Source organism: Neurospora tetrasperma (genome assembly GCF_000213175.1).
Source record: "Neurospora tetrasperma FGSC 2508 unplaced genomic scaffold NEUTE1scaffold_1, whole genome shotgun sequence".
NCBI classification, from domain to species: Eukaryota; Fungi; Ascomycota; class Sordariomycetes; order Sordariales; family Sordariaceae; genus Neurospora; species Neurospora tetrasperma.
In genome coordinates, this window is record NW_009799099.1 from 3,283,209 (window position 1) to 3,297,621 (window position 14,413).

At 50.4% G+C, this 14,413-nt stretch overlaps 7 protein-coding genes across 7 annotated transcripts; 5 read left to right on the forward strand and 2 right to left on the reverse strand.

Moving 5' to 3' along the window:
- Window positions 1-546: 546 nt before the first annotated feature.
- NEUTE1DRAFT_76608 (uncharacterized protein) lies at window positions 547-2,624 on the forward strand (the record flags this gene model as incomplete). Its single annotated transcript, XM_009849822.1, has 1 exon — window positions 547-2,624. One exon carries the CDS (start codon window positions 547-549, stop codon window positions 2,449-2,451), a length of 1,905 nt encoding a protein of 634 aa, XP_009848124.1.
- A 901-nt stretch (window positions 2,625-3,525) lies between these two features.
- Window positions 3,526-4,482, forward strand: NEUTE1DRAFT_76613 (uncharacterized protein; the record flags this gene model as incomplete). The annotated part of the gene is made up of 2 exons (XM_009849823.1): window positions 3,526-4,160; window positions 4,255-4,482. The coding sequence occupies 2 exons, from the start codon at window positions 3,526-3,528 to the stop codon at window positions 4,385-4,387; spliced, it is 768 nt and encodes a 255-aa protein (XP_009848125.1).
- Window positions 4,483-4,788: 306 nt separating this feature from the next.
- Window positions 4,789-6,279, reverse strand: NEUTE1DRAFT_134947 (uncharacterized protein; the record flags this gene model as incomplete). The annotated part of the gene is made up of 1 exon (XM_009849824.1): window positions 4,789-6,279. The coding sequence occupies one exon, from the start codon at window positions 6,277-6,279 to the stop codon at window positions 4,789-4,791; it is 1,491 nt and encodes a 496-aa protein (XP_009848126.1).
- Window positions 6,280-7,303: 1,024 nt separating this feature from the next.
- Window positions 7,304-8,444, reverse strand: NEUTE1DRAFT_120062 (uncharacterized protein; the record flags this gene model as incomplete). The annotated part of the gene is made up of 4 exons (XM_009849825.1): window positions 7,304-7,509; window positions 7,573-8,121; window positions 8,183-8,211; window positions 8,290-8,444. 4 exons carry the CDS (start codon window positions 8,442-8,444, stop codon window positions 7,472-7,474), a joined length of 771 nt encoding a protein of 256 aa, XP_009848127.1.
- A 1,376-nt stretch (window positions 8,445-9,820) lies between these two features.
- Window positions 9,821-11,302, forward strand: NEUTE1DRAFT_36062 (uncharacterized protein; the record flags this gene model as incomplete). Its single annotated transcript, XM_009848831.1, has 2 exons — window positions 9,821-10,616; window positions 10,674-11,302. 2 exons carry the CDS (start codon window positions 9,821-9,823, stop codon window positions 11,300-11,302), a joined length of 1,425 nt encoding a protein of 474 aa, XP_009847133.1.
- A 650-nt stretch (window positions 11,303-11,952) lies between these two features.
- Window positions 11,953-12,438, forward strand: NEUTE1DRAFT_98122 (uncharacterized protein; the record flags this gene model as incomplete). The annotated part of the gene is made up of 1 exon (XM_009849826.1): window positions 11,953-12,438. One exon carries the CDS (start codon window positions 11,953-11,955, stop codon window positions 12,436-12,438), a length of 486 nt encoding a protein of 161 aa, XP_009848128.1.
- Window positions 12,439-13,606: 1,168 nt separating this feature from the next.
- NEUTE1DRAFT_36441 (uncharacterized protein) lies at window positions 13,607-14,077 on the forward strand (the record flags this gene model as incomplete). Its single annotated transcript, XM_009848853.1, has 2 exons — window positions 13,607-13,882; window positions 13,970-14,077. 2 exons carry the CDS (start codon window positions 13,607-13,609, stop codon window positions 14,075-14,077), a joined length of 384 nt encoding a protein of 127 aa, XP_009847155.1.
- Window positions 14,078-14,413: the final 336 nt, after the last annotated feature.

Below are 14,413 nucleotides of genomic sequence, written 5' to 3' on the forward strand. Positions count from 1 at the left end.
GCTCCGGTCGATAAGATTCGGGACCCAAATCTTTTTTTTCTGTTCCTGGCTTTCAATATTCTTCAGCACAACGACATCACCCAAGCCCAATTGGAGGAACAGCATGACTGGATCATGAACTGAACTTTGGCTACAAGCATTCGTTATCTGAATGCCCAACTGGATCTTGTCGAACAGTGAACGTTATTGTCACTGCTGAATGGCCAGGCGCCTTCAAATCTTCATCTTGTCGCCCACATTCTGGGTGCAATATCGCTCCAAAGTGTAAGTCACGACTTCATCATTCCTTCGGCGCGCATGTCCCGAGAGTGTTACCACTGTCCAATCGGCTTTGCCCTTGGACATCCCCCAAGTTGCGGTGATGACTCCTTTTGTGCTTAGAGCAATATATCCTTCAGTGGATCGTTCTGTGTTAGCCTCTGTATTAGACTACAACGGTATCTGAGCGACATCACAATGGGGAACTCTCGGTGATGCGCCATGAAAACATGTCTTCGGTTGACATTGCTGACATCCTTCCTCATCAGGCCGATATGAACAGACACAATGGCTGAAAATATGACCATTACTACAATGGCGCAACCTAGCGAATCACCGAGTAAATCTGGGGAGGAAGCTCCTGCGAGCACTAACCCCGCGGCAACATCTGCGCCGCCTCGACCCCCAAGAGTTCCCTATCATCAGATCTACAAGCTCCCTGCGCCAATCCGTACTTTCCCGCTGCCTACCTTCTACCCCAGCAACCCCCTTTCTCTCTTTCACCTTGCTGTCGCGTGGTTGAGACAAGTGCTATTGCCTCCGCCCGCCGAACCGTCAGTGATACATGAGGGAATATGGGATTCCGATACTCGCTCCGTACACGTGAAGGATCCTAAGTCTATCCGCGCTCTGTGGGAACAGGGCTTCTATGGAAAAGGAAGCTTGAGTCGTAGTGAACCCAACTGGTTCAAGAGAGAGCTTAGCCGCCGCGGTCTTGATGGTACAACGGTTAGCGAAGAACGCACCGCGTCGCGCCGTGAAGAACGCAGGCAGGTTAAGTGGGAAAGAGCAAAGGCTGAGCTGGAGGCCATCGAGAAGCAAAAGCTCGAGGAAGCCAAGCTGAACAGTGAGACTGTAAATGCTGCTATCCTAGAGCCTCTTGCCGCCGAGACTGAGCCCAAGCCTGAAGTTCTACTTGCCTCTCTTCCTGATCATGTCCTTTCTGCCACATCGACCATCCCGCTATCACGGGCTGCGCCTACGAACGAGTTTGTTCCCAAGACAGTAGCACATGGACATGTCGAGCCGAAGCCACCGGTTGGCCCCCTGGAGCTGCTTGCGCTGCCAAACTCCTATGCCCTTGTCCGCGGCGAGGAACCCGCACTATCGCAACCTGAGCCGGCAACCACTGAAGAGAATGTGCGCAAAGAACTCAAGCCGCCTGTTGGTCCCATCGAGTTGTTGGCTCTCCCTAACTCTCTGGTCGATCTTGTTGCACTATCAGTCGTATCCGTCTTGAGCGAGGATGTCGGTGTTGATGAAGATGAGTCTTCTATAGAGGACCAGTTGGAGGCAAGTGCCTTGACCAACGACGAACCCGAGACCAGCGCCACCGAAGCCAATGATACCACCTCTTCCTCATCCCCTCCTCCTTCTACAGACGGACTGCCCGACAGCCAGCCAACACAGGAAGACATCCTCGCCACTCCTGAAAGGAGGAAGAGTGTTCGCTTCTCTTCCACCGTCGAGTCTACCACCTTCCAGCACACCGATGCAGCCTCTGAAGTCAAGAACAACAACGGGTCTTCTGACGTTGAAGCCTTCTCCTCTGTTGTCTCCGCCGTGGAAAAACCTTTCATCTCCAATGTCGAATCTACCGTATCGTCTCAAGAGTTGGTTGACAAGGAACACTTCCAACTGGCTCCTGAAGAGGCCTTCTTCCTGGCCTTTGGCCTCGGCGCTCTCCGTGTTATCGACCCAGTTACCAAGGCTCCCATCTCAAACGAACAGCTTCTCATCAAGCTTCGTGCCAACTCTTACTTCCCTCCTCGGTCCGTCGATAAATTGAGCCCTGAGGATCCCTTCCTTGTCCAGTATGCCGTCTATCACCACTTCCGCTCTCTTGGCTGGGTCCCCCGTCACGGTATCAAGTTTGGCGTCGACTGGATTATCTACCAACGCGGCCCGGTCTTTGACCACTCTGAGTTCGGTATCATGGTGGTACCATCATTCTCCGATCCTCGCTGGAGCGAGTTCGAGCACGAGGAGTCCAAGAAAACCTGGGCTTGGTTGATGGGTGTCAACCGTGTGTTGTCCCATGTGCTCAAGAGCTTGGTACTCGTCTATGTCGACGTGCCGCCCCCTCTAGTGTTTGATGAGGAAATGAAGAAGGGTGGTATTGCGGCTGCGCTCAAGAAGTTTACGATTCGTGAGGTTATGGTCAGGCGGTTCTCCGTCAACCGCAACAGGTAGCAAAATTAAGAGGCATGTTGGGGTCGACGAAGCATGGGCACACCTAAACAGCATTGCATGGCGTCTGAGTTTTTCTTTTTGGGTTGTCTGACAGGATGGGAAAAGGTTACATAGACTGTAGCACCACTTGCATGGCTAGATTTCTAGTTTTCAACAGAGGATGTTTCGAAAGATATCATGCTAGCTGGTAAGGTATACACATGCTGAAATGAGATAACGCGAATGGGTATAGACTGTTCCCTCACTCCGACCTAATTCTACCATGTTACGTCTTGGCGAGTTTAGAAATCATAGATCGAACACAAACGCACGCTTCTTGTCCCTCATACGGAGAAAAGAGATACCACAGTCCGTGACCGTATTTGTAACATATGTCGCTTTTTGTTGCCGTCCATTTACCACCTTCTCCTAAATCTCAGAAGTGCGAAAAAAAAAAAGAAAAAAAAATCAAAACATTCCCGGATTCTTGGATCACACCTTCCACCAAGTACATCACTGTCCCTTCTGATTCATACAGTATGGGACTACCCGGTAGGAGCGAGGGTTAGGGTTGAATTGTCCAACGTGAAGCTGCATTTCGATGTTTCTGTTGTTTTTTGCCATCAGCCGTTGAAGATTTTTGGCAAGAACAGGGGATTATGATGTGACCATGTAAATAGAACGTTGAAATCTGGGGAAACCCTGATGGTTGGTCAATGCTAAACAACCTCAATAAATTGTTTCTTCCCAAGGGACCCACGTGACACGGGATTGCACAAAATTCACGAATGGCAGAATAAACAGGGCCTGAAACAGTACAAGTACAACCAAACAACCTCAAGATCTCGAACCTCACAACTTGGTAAACAAACGAATCATTTTCAACCGCTCATCACATTATCCCCGTTTATTTGTATAAAGTTTAAAACTTTGGTTTCTTTCTTCTCTTTCGAGAGAACGGCTACCGCCAAGAGAAACCCGCCAAGAGTCTCATCATCCATTGCAAAAGAAACCCGGACTTCAAACCTCATCAAGCCGCAATACTCCAAGAACATCAAGCACCCATCGGTCCTACCCAACTAAAATTCATCCACAATGTCAGGCACAAACAATGTCTTCACCCAGCTTTCCGGCTCCACCCCTGCCGACGCCTCCATCTCCAAAGAGCACGGTCTCGCTTACTGGGAATCCGTCAGCGCCGACGAGAACGGCATGCTAGGCGGTATCCCGACCTTCGCCGGCTTCGCCAACACGTCCAAGATCGACCTGCAGGGCTCTCGCAATTTCCTAGCCAAGTTCGGCATTGGTTCCAAGCCAGGCTTGCGCAGGTGCAAGCGCATCCTAGAGGGCGGGGCGGGTGTGGGAAGGATCACGGAGGGCTTGTTGACTGAGTTGTTGGTGGATGAGAACGAGGAAGGGAAAGGACCTGGGAAGGTGGATGTGGTTGAGCCGATTGCCAAGTTTACGGCCAAGTTGCAGGGAAAAAAGGGGGTGGGGAAGGTTTACGTGATGGGGTTGGAGGAGTGGGTGCCTGAGATCGGGGAGGGGGAGAATAAGTATGATTTGGTGTGGACGCAGTGGTGCGTGGGACATTTGACGGATGAGCAGCTGGTGGCGTATTTGCAAAGGTGCAAGAGCGCACTGGCCGAGGATGGGTTGATTGTGATCAAGGAGAACACGACGGTGTTGGGGAATGATGAGTTTGACAAGGAGGATAGTAGTGTTACGAGGTGAGTCTTTTTTGCCCATGAACTCCGTGGTGATGGAAATGGGTTGTTTGAGGTTTGATGGCTGAGACTAACGAAATGCGGTAATGACAAACAGAGGCGAGGCGACATTCCAGAAAGTTTTCCAGAAGGCTGGGTTGAAGGTTGTCAAGGCCGAGTTCCAAAAGGGCTTCCCCCAGACGAGGACCATGAAGCTTCTGCCGGTACGGATGTACGCTCTGAAGCCTTGAGGATCTGGAGAGTAAGAACAAGTACCACGATCAAAGTCACTATACAGCGTATGTGGAAACGAACGACCGACACGAATACACCAGATTTACCATCATTGAGGGGTTATGGACACCTTCGGTCTACGTGGAATGGTAGGCACCCAAAAGAGAGAGAAGGGCGTCACCTCCAGGTTCCTGACTTCCTGGCAGGTCCAATCCGGCATCCAACGTACAAGAAGGCCATTACTATCACCAAACACCACCTTACTGGACCGCCTCAAGGTTGTCTTGGATTACAGATTAGGTTGAACGGAGCATCAAAGAAAATTGAAATACACTAAATCACCTTGACAGCTGAAGACACCACTTCTTTTTCCCTTCCTTCCTAGCCGAGCCACTTGAACCTCGTCCTTCTTCTCATCCTACGCCCTAACCTGCACAACCCTCCACGGCCCAGCCACATGTTCCCTCCCCCAAACCTCCTCAAGACTCTCCGGTTCATCCGACTTCCCACGGTAAACCTCAAAAGGATTCCTCTTTGGACGCTTCAACGCCTTCTTCAAGATCGCCTTCGCCTCCGCCCCGTCACGTGTAAATACAAACGGAATACTCTCAAATTCCTGAAACAGCGCCTTCTCTTTCCTTTCCCTGACAAACTCCTTGAACGCACGTGTATGTTGCTCCTGTTGTAAAGCCTCCTCCTCCAAAATCCCTGCGACTTCGATAATACGTGCTAGAGATGGTGGACGCAGGTCAGGCTGAAGTACAGACTGTAATTGGTCATTTTGGTTCAGGAACCCGAGGTTTCTAATGAGCTCGAGCAAGAGTCGGGCGTGGGTGTCCTTTATGTCCTGCTGACATGAAGAATTTGGGCCATAGCCCCAGGACCTAGATAGGCCATTACATGTGTCGGGGCTGGCGCACACGGGGTTTGGTTTGTGTCTATGCCTCGACGTTGTCGGATGGTTCTTCTGCTGCGCGATCTGCTTGACCAGATCTCTCCGGTGCGCTTGAGGTCGCGGAACCGGTAGTCGAACACTGCCATAGCCGATATCTCTGGTCGCGCTTTTGCTCATGGACCAAAAGGTCTTGGTCAGATTACAGTCATGGTCCATGATTAGATCCCATCGACGGCGGGAACCTTCAGGGGCAAGACCCGGTGGCTTGGTTCCCTGCGGCTGCTGATCGAATGGTATCCCGTTTCTAGGGTGAAATTTCCTCGAGTCCAGGAGTGACTGGCTTGCGGTTCGAGCCATACCAAAGTCGCCAATGTAAAACTCGGGGAGAGGGTCTTCCTTGGTCCAGTGAAGAAATATGTTGCTGGCGTGCAGGTCGCAGTGGTAGACGGCTTCGTCGCCTCCTTGATACATGACCTCCAACGTCTCGCATATGTGACGGATAGCACGCGCAACTAGTGAAATGGGAAGCTTTGGCAACGGAGCTTGAGGGGCCGTACCGTTTTGGCTGCGTGCTAGCCACGGCCTCTGTTCCATGATGTAAGGGCTCACCAGGCCATAGAGGTTTCCACCATTACAGAACTTCCAGTAACTCACTTGGTAGCTCAAATGCCTACCGGACTTTTCGGTCTCCTGGTAAGCAACGACTTGTTCGTAATGAAGCAGGGTGATCCATCTTGGCTGGTAGTTGGCGAGACGGTGTGAACTGGTGAGGCGGCGTAGGACGCTGATTTCGGCTGGCTCGTCATGGTCGAGAGCAGAGGGACATAGTTTCCTGTCCACTTTCTGAACCACCTTCAGGCTTGTCTCTCTGTCTTGGACAAGCTGAGCATGACTTTGGACTCCGTGACCTAGTTTGCTGACGAAGTAATATCGTTTATGGGGGATGGTGGAGTCAAAACGGTACACGTAGCCGGGCTCAGGGGCAAGCTCATCGTGCTGTTTGATGAGACGCATAATTCGTGACGAACACTTTGGTCTGTGTTCTGGATGAGAAGGATGGTGCATAAGATGTCGTGCTTTGATGGATCCGCCGTCAGGTTCATATATTCGCGGCCATGAGAGTCGGTTAGACGGCGAATGTGAGAGCTCATGGAGCCAGAGAAACTTTTGGTATGTTTCCGAAAGCTAGGTATGCTACACCCAAAGGTATGAGGAGGCACATACAGGGCAAAATTGCTGATCTTTTTGACATCATATTGATACTGGGAGGAAGCTTAGAAGAAATCAACAATGAATGGTTTATGGCAATGTAGCAGACCTGGGTAAGCTTGTAAACGAGTCATCACATCTCACAATATATGCGTAAGTAGGATAGATTACCGCAAAAAGCAGAAGCGCGCAAACTACCAAGGGGAAGGAAAAAAAGAAGCACAAGAAGACCCGATGTGTGGTCGACTTATAACTGGTCGGAATTGCTTACTTACTTAAAGGCTAGTTCTGATGTTCCGAGCTGATTACAGATAGGTATCGGTGTTTGTAGCCAACCCTAGAGGTACACTTATCTGCGAATAGTTTCAGAGTGTTTCGTACTGGGCAAGCGACAATCAACGCATCTGTCTGACTTAGCGTCTCATTGTAGAAGCGGTGGGTCGAGCCTATGCTCCCTTTCGGTGGCTTGACAATAGGTTTATTTTCCTTTTTTTTTCTTTTTTTCCTCCACATTTTTGGGACAACTTCCAGAATTTCCACGTCTTCGTTCTTCCAGCACATCGATACAGGTGCATGGCGTTCTAGCTATCCGAGTACACTTTTGGGTCTTGCGTTCTAAAGTCGTTGCAGGAAGAGACATCACTTGGGTAAGGAAATGGAATGTCACTTGTTTACTACTTCGAACCTGTGAACATTTCACAATCGCCCGGGACCCCCGGGTACCCTGACTTTCTGTAACTGCCCAGGTCCTTTTTTTTTTTTTTTTTTCATCGTTAAAGTTCGTGTCCGTAAATTTGCTGCGATGATACTGTGTGTCTGGAACTGGCCGGGGTTTTTGAAGCTTTGTTTAAGTAAGCACAGGTTCTATGGGAGTGTTTGTACGTCTAACAGTCGCCTTTTGTTGCTCATCTCTTTGTCTTCTTTCACGCCCATCAACATGATTTGCATTTCCACATAGACCAGAACACTCACATCACTGAATCAGTATTTATCGATATCACTGTTTCTTATTTTGCGCATAGATGAAGTTCGCCGCTGTGTACCTCGATGTTAGCCCGAGAAAGTCCATGGACCTTTCCGTTTGTGTCCACGACTTACCAAAGGGTACCAGTCCATTCTCAACTGCCCAATCTCTTACACCATGCGTCTTGCCGTTCACCGGTTTGTCGTATCCCCAGCGCTTTCTCTCCTTGGGTTTCGACAAATGCAGCTTCTCGCTCGTTCCATTGACCGGCGCGAGGGCCAAGATGACATATCTGTGCTTTCCGGTCTTTTCAGGCGGAGCCGGGGGTGTATAAGACACGACATCCTCCAAGGTACCGAGTGAAACGGACGAACAACATCCATGGATTTGGGTTTGTTCGTCGCTGATGGGACAATCCGCTGTTACGAGCGGACCAACAGCAATCCAGTGGCAGAACTCAGACCATTTGGGGTCATCTCGGGACGGGGCATCGGGATCGGTAATGACAATCACGAGACTTGTGCTAGAGCGACGAAGGCATGTTGTAGACGCCACCAGGTCCTTGAGACGAATGGAGGGGGGATCCTGAAGGTCTTTTGGCTTGAGAGTATTACCCAAAGACGCTTTGTTACCATGGGACCACTTGACTCTTAAGTCCAAGGTAGGGACGAAGTCATCCATGACTGTATTGGCAATTGTCAACTGCGAGGTCACTCCGGTTTTCTCGACGATGATCCGACTCACCAGTTGGAATGATCTCTGCTTTCTTCAATCTGTAAGGTGCGAGTCAGACGGGGTCAAGACTGAACAGCTTACATTCAAGGACAGGTCGACTTCTCTGAACAACTTACGCCTTTCTGACTTCATGCGGAAGTTTTGTTGGTGGCTGGTCTCCATTGTCGAGCTCACCAGCCAAAACATGTTGATTTGGGAGGCGGACCAAGCTCGCAGCATGAGCCAACCTGGCAAGCAGGCCAAAGATAACAAGATCAAACGCCAACTTCATGACTGCACTTTGCAAAGTACGAGAGATTCAAATTCAGTAGGATGATCAGAACTGTGTTGAAAATGTCTTTGTCGTCGATGTTCATCCAACCCGTGTGAGAACTGGGGAGGTCTTATCAGCGTATGACGGGCAACTGATAAGGATCCATGATGTCATAAGCACACAGCAGTGACTGCATAAACAACGGAAAGAACAACTGCAGCTGGTCGTCTGTATTGGTCGCTTTTGTGAATTGAAAGGCATGAGTTCGTTTTACGCCATTTTCGATTTTCCTCGGGTTGACATTGCCAAGTTAGGAAATAACATGGTAGCATGCAAGCAAGTCTAGACTCATTGATGCAGTCTTGGGCGTGCGTGAGAACCTTGCTGGTGAAGGAAGCTCGGGCAGGTACCATACCCGAGACTCTGGAGGAAGGTCCCATGAAAATCTTTCCCGTTCCGTTCCATTACTTCCTTCCTTCCTGCCCCTGTGCCACCAGTACGTCCCGATTTCATGCTTTTCTCAAGCCTCCCCCTCATGGCATCTGTGCAGTAGGTATGTACTTCCATGGACACCTCGATATCCCACGACGTCGACTTGGTCATGCCTTGCAATTACCGTCTGATTGTCCCGGCCACGAAACGTCCGGATTCCCAAACGTCCAAAAGAATTCAAATCATTCAAGAGCTGTGAAACATTGGCCAAGCAGCTAATCTATGTCCTATTTAAAACGGCTGTGCAATCAAGCATTAAGAAGAGTCGGTAACAACTCTTACAATACATGTCACGAAATACCGTTGTAAGCCAAAGAAGGCTCGCGGGAAGAGTTCGTGGGTCTCCATCCATCCCCCTTCGCATACGGTCCATTGCTTCATCGTAGCCGAGGCGTCCTAATTTCTTCGAACATCTCCACATCATTATGTCAAGGTCTTCGGGTTTACTGGAATCGAACGCCTCCCTCGCGGGAACCTATGGCTTACTCACATGGCTATGTGGTCAATGAGCGTCATGTTGTCGTCACAGAGTTCATTTGCTTCTCATCGTCCCAAGTCATGAGAACTTCCCCCGCGGTGGTTTTCGCCATGGACTGGGTATCCTGGGACTAACATTAGGGGATCCCTTCTCATCCGTAGTTAGTTAGGTAGGCAGTTTTGCCCCTGCTTGAAGGAAAATGAAAATGAATTTCGAGAGAATTTCCCTGTCGCCGCCTCTACGTGCTCGAACTCTATACCACCAACTATCTTGTCATCACATCCCTTTTTCACCTACACATCAAAGCAACCACTTACCACAAAGAATGCACAAATTCAGGGACAGGATGTACTCAATCACTGACAGCGCCGCCGCGCACTTACACCTGGACGGAGTCGAGAGCCTCAGCCGGAGCCATACTCCCATGCACTTCTCCAGACAGTCGACACCTCAGCCTCCCGCATCACCACTTGAGCTTCTCCGAAGACATGTCCATCCTTTTCCCTCGCTCCCCGAAGCCCTAGACGACCCCAAGAAGGACATTTTTCGATACTTTGACTCCTTCAGCTCCGCCAAGGTATTGCTAATTGGCGATGCGTCTCACGGCACTTCCGAGTTCTACGCGTTCCGCGCCGCGCTCACACGCTACATGATCGAACACCATGGCTACAATATAATCGCGTGCGAAGCCGATTGGCCCGACGCCGAGTCCACTGACCGATATGTCCGTCGGCGTCCAGGGCCGGGCCCACGAGCAACGATCGAGTCCGAAGCCGAAGCGCGGCGCGCAGGGAGAGAACCGAGCTTCATGCGGTTCCCACGGTGGATGTGGCGGAACAAGGAAACGCACGACTTTGTCGAGTGGCTGAGGTGTTGGAACAAAGGGAAAGACATGAAGAAGGAGGCTACTGGATTCTACGGGCTGGATCTGTACAGCATGGGCGCATCCATGCGCGCCGTCATTGCTTATTTGGAACAGGTGGACAAGGACATGGCGGAGACCGCCAAACGGTGCTACTCTAGGCTGCTTGACTGGTCTGAAGATCCGCACGAATACGGGCTGGAGACACTGGTATCCTCGGGAAAGGGGTTCAAAGGTTATGAGGAGGATGTGGTACAGGTGCTGCAGAATATGCTGAGTAAAAGGCTCGAGTACGAACGGGCAAAGTGGGATGGAGAGGAATTTCATGGAGGAGAGCAGAATGCGAGATTGGTAAAAGGTCAGTTCTTCTTGCGGTTGCGGGTACTAGATCTGTTACTGACTTGACACTCACCAGACGCCGAACACTACTACAAAGCCATGTATTACGCACGCGATGAATCCTGGAATCTCCGCGATACACACATGTTCCAAACTCTCCAGCGCATTCTCGACCATCGCGGCTCCTACTCAAAGGCGATTGTATGGGCGCACAACAGCCACATTGGAGATGCCCGCGCTACGAGCATGGGCTGGTCTTCGGATGAACTCAACGTGGGACAGCTGTGCAAGGAGGCTTATGGTAAGAAGGCTTTGGCCATCGGCTGCTTGGGATACACGGGTAAGGTTGCCGCCGCCAAACGTTGGGACGGAGACATGAGTGTTATGCATGTCAAACCAGCTTTGCCCAACAGTTATGAGAGACTGATGCATGATACCGGTATTAAGAACTTTGTTTTAGACCTGAGGACTAAGCACTGCGACAGGGCGTTGAGGGAAGCTTTGATGGAGAAAAGACTGGAGAGGTTCATTGGAGTGATCTACGCTCCCGCGACGGAGCGACAGTCACATTACTCGTTTGCCGTATTGCCTGAGCAGCTTGATGGCATTGTTTACTTTGACGAGACTGAGGAGGTAGGTGCATTGGAGGTTCATCAACCTCCTGGGCCACTTGAGTTTGATGAGACATGGCCTTTCGGGTTATGAGAAAGATGGGGTTCTCGAAAGCACCAGAATCTACACAGCAAACTGTAAGGAACACGTTGGACCTGGTTTTTCTTTCTGTGGCTTAGTTCTGGGTACATCCTGAAACAATATGACAGAGATGAATCGGGAAGTTGATGAAGCAGACCAGACCAAATTGCAAGGGGCTTCCCACAGCAGCTTTGGAAAAGTTAGTTAACGGAGACTGACTAACGAGGGAGTGAAGGAACGTATCTCCAGATGGTCATCTGATGTTCTTTAGACATTTGACAGGCATGTGATGTCAAGTTGGTGCACTGGCCCCGCGCAAGCACGGAGTCTTTTCCGGAAAGCGAGGGGAGCATAACGTCAAACGCCCGTCACTGCGGAAGAGTACATTACAGTATGATAAGTAAAAAGAAGAGGAAAAAAGGGCCCTGCATGAGAGAAAGTGCTTGAAAGAACCAAGAAGCGCCAGAGTATGCGCGCATAATCCTGTTTGCTCCTGCATCTTCCACCACTGAAGCAGCTCTTGACTGGTACGAAGACAGGACAGTCCGATTCATCATCGCTGCCATCTGATGCTTAGGAGCCTTTCCCCCTTGAATCTGAAGCCCTTTTTTCCACTGTTGTACGCCAGACCGATAGCTACTACCACCGATCACCTAACAAAGATGGACCCTGGAAACCGTGAGCGCGGCCTCAAGGCTGCCATCAACAATCCGCGCGTATCCGAGCAGGCCAAGCAGCGCGATCGCGAGATTTTGGAAAGCGAGTTCGGAACTCACATGCCTGAAGGGTCTAGCGCAGATATTGCAGAGGAGGAAGTTCTCGAAGATTTTTCCTCGAGCAAGCTTGGTTCTTCGTCGTCTACTGCCAAGAAGGGTCGTAGCAAGTCGACGGGTTCTCATAATGCTTCCACCAGCTCCAAAACCGAGTCATCCACGTCTGCAAATCTTGAAGGAAAGGACAGAGGAAACGTGTCAGTCCCCATCCACCCAACAAACAAAGTCAGAAAATCGAGATGTACGGTAGCTGACAAGTATGTGTCGCATAGCATCCGCGGACTGAAGGCAGCGATCAATAACCCCAACGTGTCGGAGAAGGCCAAGGAGAAGGATCGCAAGAAGCTGCAAGATCTTGGAGAGTCCATGGACTAAATCATTTCTGCTACTCAACAAGGTTCGTTCTGGGCCTGGGAGGTTAAGGAGTCAAGAAAGTCAAGGAGGGTTTCAAGGCATATGGAGAAGTCAACAACACCGTAAAAGTATTATGTCATGTTTGTTACACCTACCCACCAGAAGTGAAGTTCAGAAACGACGGAATGAATGCAATCAGATTCTCTTTATTCCTTCCTTTCATCAGTCCTTTGTGAAAGAAAAGACATAGGTAGGTGCGGTTGAATGGCAGTGACTGTTCTTCTATCTCACACGGTGGCAATGAGGTAGTGTAAACCGGAACGCCAAGACCCCATCCCGCTCCCCCTTTCCCGGCTTGCACGGCACGGAGCAGAACATTCGGGGCCGCGGTTCATTGCCTACGGCGCCTTCCTGTTAGTGTCTGTCCATGGTATGAAACATTCGGGCCAAGATCCGGTCCGTTCCTTTCTCGTTTGAAACCCGTGCGGTGATATTCAGTGACGGATTGCGTGTTGCGTTGGGTTTGGGAGAAGTCGCCAACCGACCAGCAGGGAAAGTGATCAACAAACAACTGCAAGATCAGTGGCTCAACAGCTTCCAGAAAATCCCCGCAGGCAAGGGCAATCGCATCAGATCAGGGTACTCATCGCCGATTCAGACGTCATCAAGGCAATTGACGCCAAACGGGAAGGAAATTCCCAAATAGTTTGGTTGTGACCATTAGTTCAGTCATCCACTAACAGATACCCTGCAAACTCTTGGCCAAATCTGTTAGCGTCACTTCTCTGGGAATTTTGACAGCCGGTCAACCCCAGCCCGTTTGTCCACTTCGTGAGATGGAAAGAGCCCATCCGTGCCACTCACCGAGGCCAGAACAACCAGATCAAACTTAATAATACGATCTCCTCTCCTTCAAGCCACAGTACACCACGCCGACTTCATTTACCACTGGTCCCCAGACGAGACTATTTCATCTCCCACCCACCCAGCAACTTCCAATCTTCCACCACCACCACCTCTATCTCGCAACCCCAGCACCGCAACACAAGCGTACACTGCCGACTCAGACATAGAAGGTTTCACAGACACCAATAACGACCGTGAGTGTGACGCCAGTCATCCACAACACAGCAGCTTCACGCGCACAACCAGCTACGGCTACAGCAGCGATCAATCACCAGACACCAACATGAGCACCACCGAGCAACAGCAACTTCCCTCGCGTGAGGAGCTTCAGCAGCGTGCTGTTGAGGGCCACCCCATCACCACCGATGAGGTTTCAAAGATCGCTAAGACGGAGGCTGAGCTGACGGACGGTCGTGGACCTATTGCGGGCGGAGTTGCCGCGACGGCGCAGAGCTTGAAGGCCAAGCAGGAGCACTTTATTGAGGTGGCCAGCGAGGTGTCTCACAAGCCCGTCAACGAGGTCACCAAAGAGGATGCAGCTGCTGTCGAGAGCGCCGAGGTATGTTTTTTTTCCCCTTTCCAATGAACCAGCACCATACCATCACCGCTGCGGTAGCAATTCTAATCGGTTTATGCTTCCATACAGGCACGTCTTCTTGGTCACCGTCCCCCCAAGGGATCGACTGCCGCCACGATTCAGTCGATCGCCGACAAGAACGAGAGACTTATGTCCGAGACCAAAGAGGGGTCCTAATCGGTTGGGATTCGTTCGAAGTTTGCTATAATGATTACGACGACATGGCTTGCACATTTCGGCATGGGAGTTATGGAGGATAGGCTTTGGGAGAGATTACACAAGAAACATAGCATATGAACAATGACTAAAAAGTCTGATGGGAAGAATTTGATTGATTGGGATCACTAGAGACTTACATCAGATATTGCAAACCCATACCAGCTTTGATAGTACAGCACGATGGGTCCAAAAGAAACAATTTCGACATTTGTAAAGATTGCCTTCCATGAGAGACGAGCCAACCCAAAGGGCTTCACTTCATCCGACCCAAAATGTCGTCACTGACCATAATAG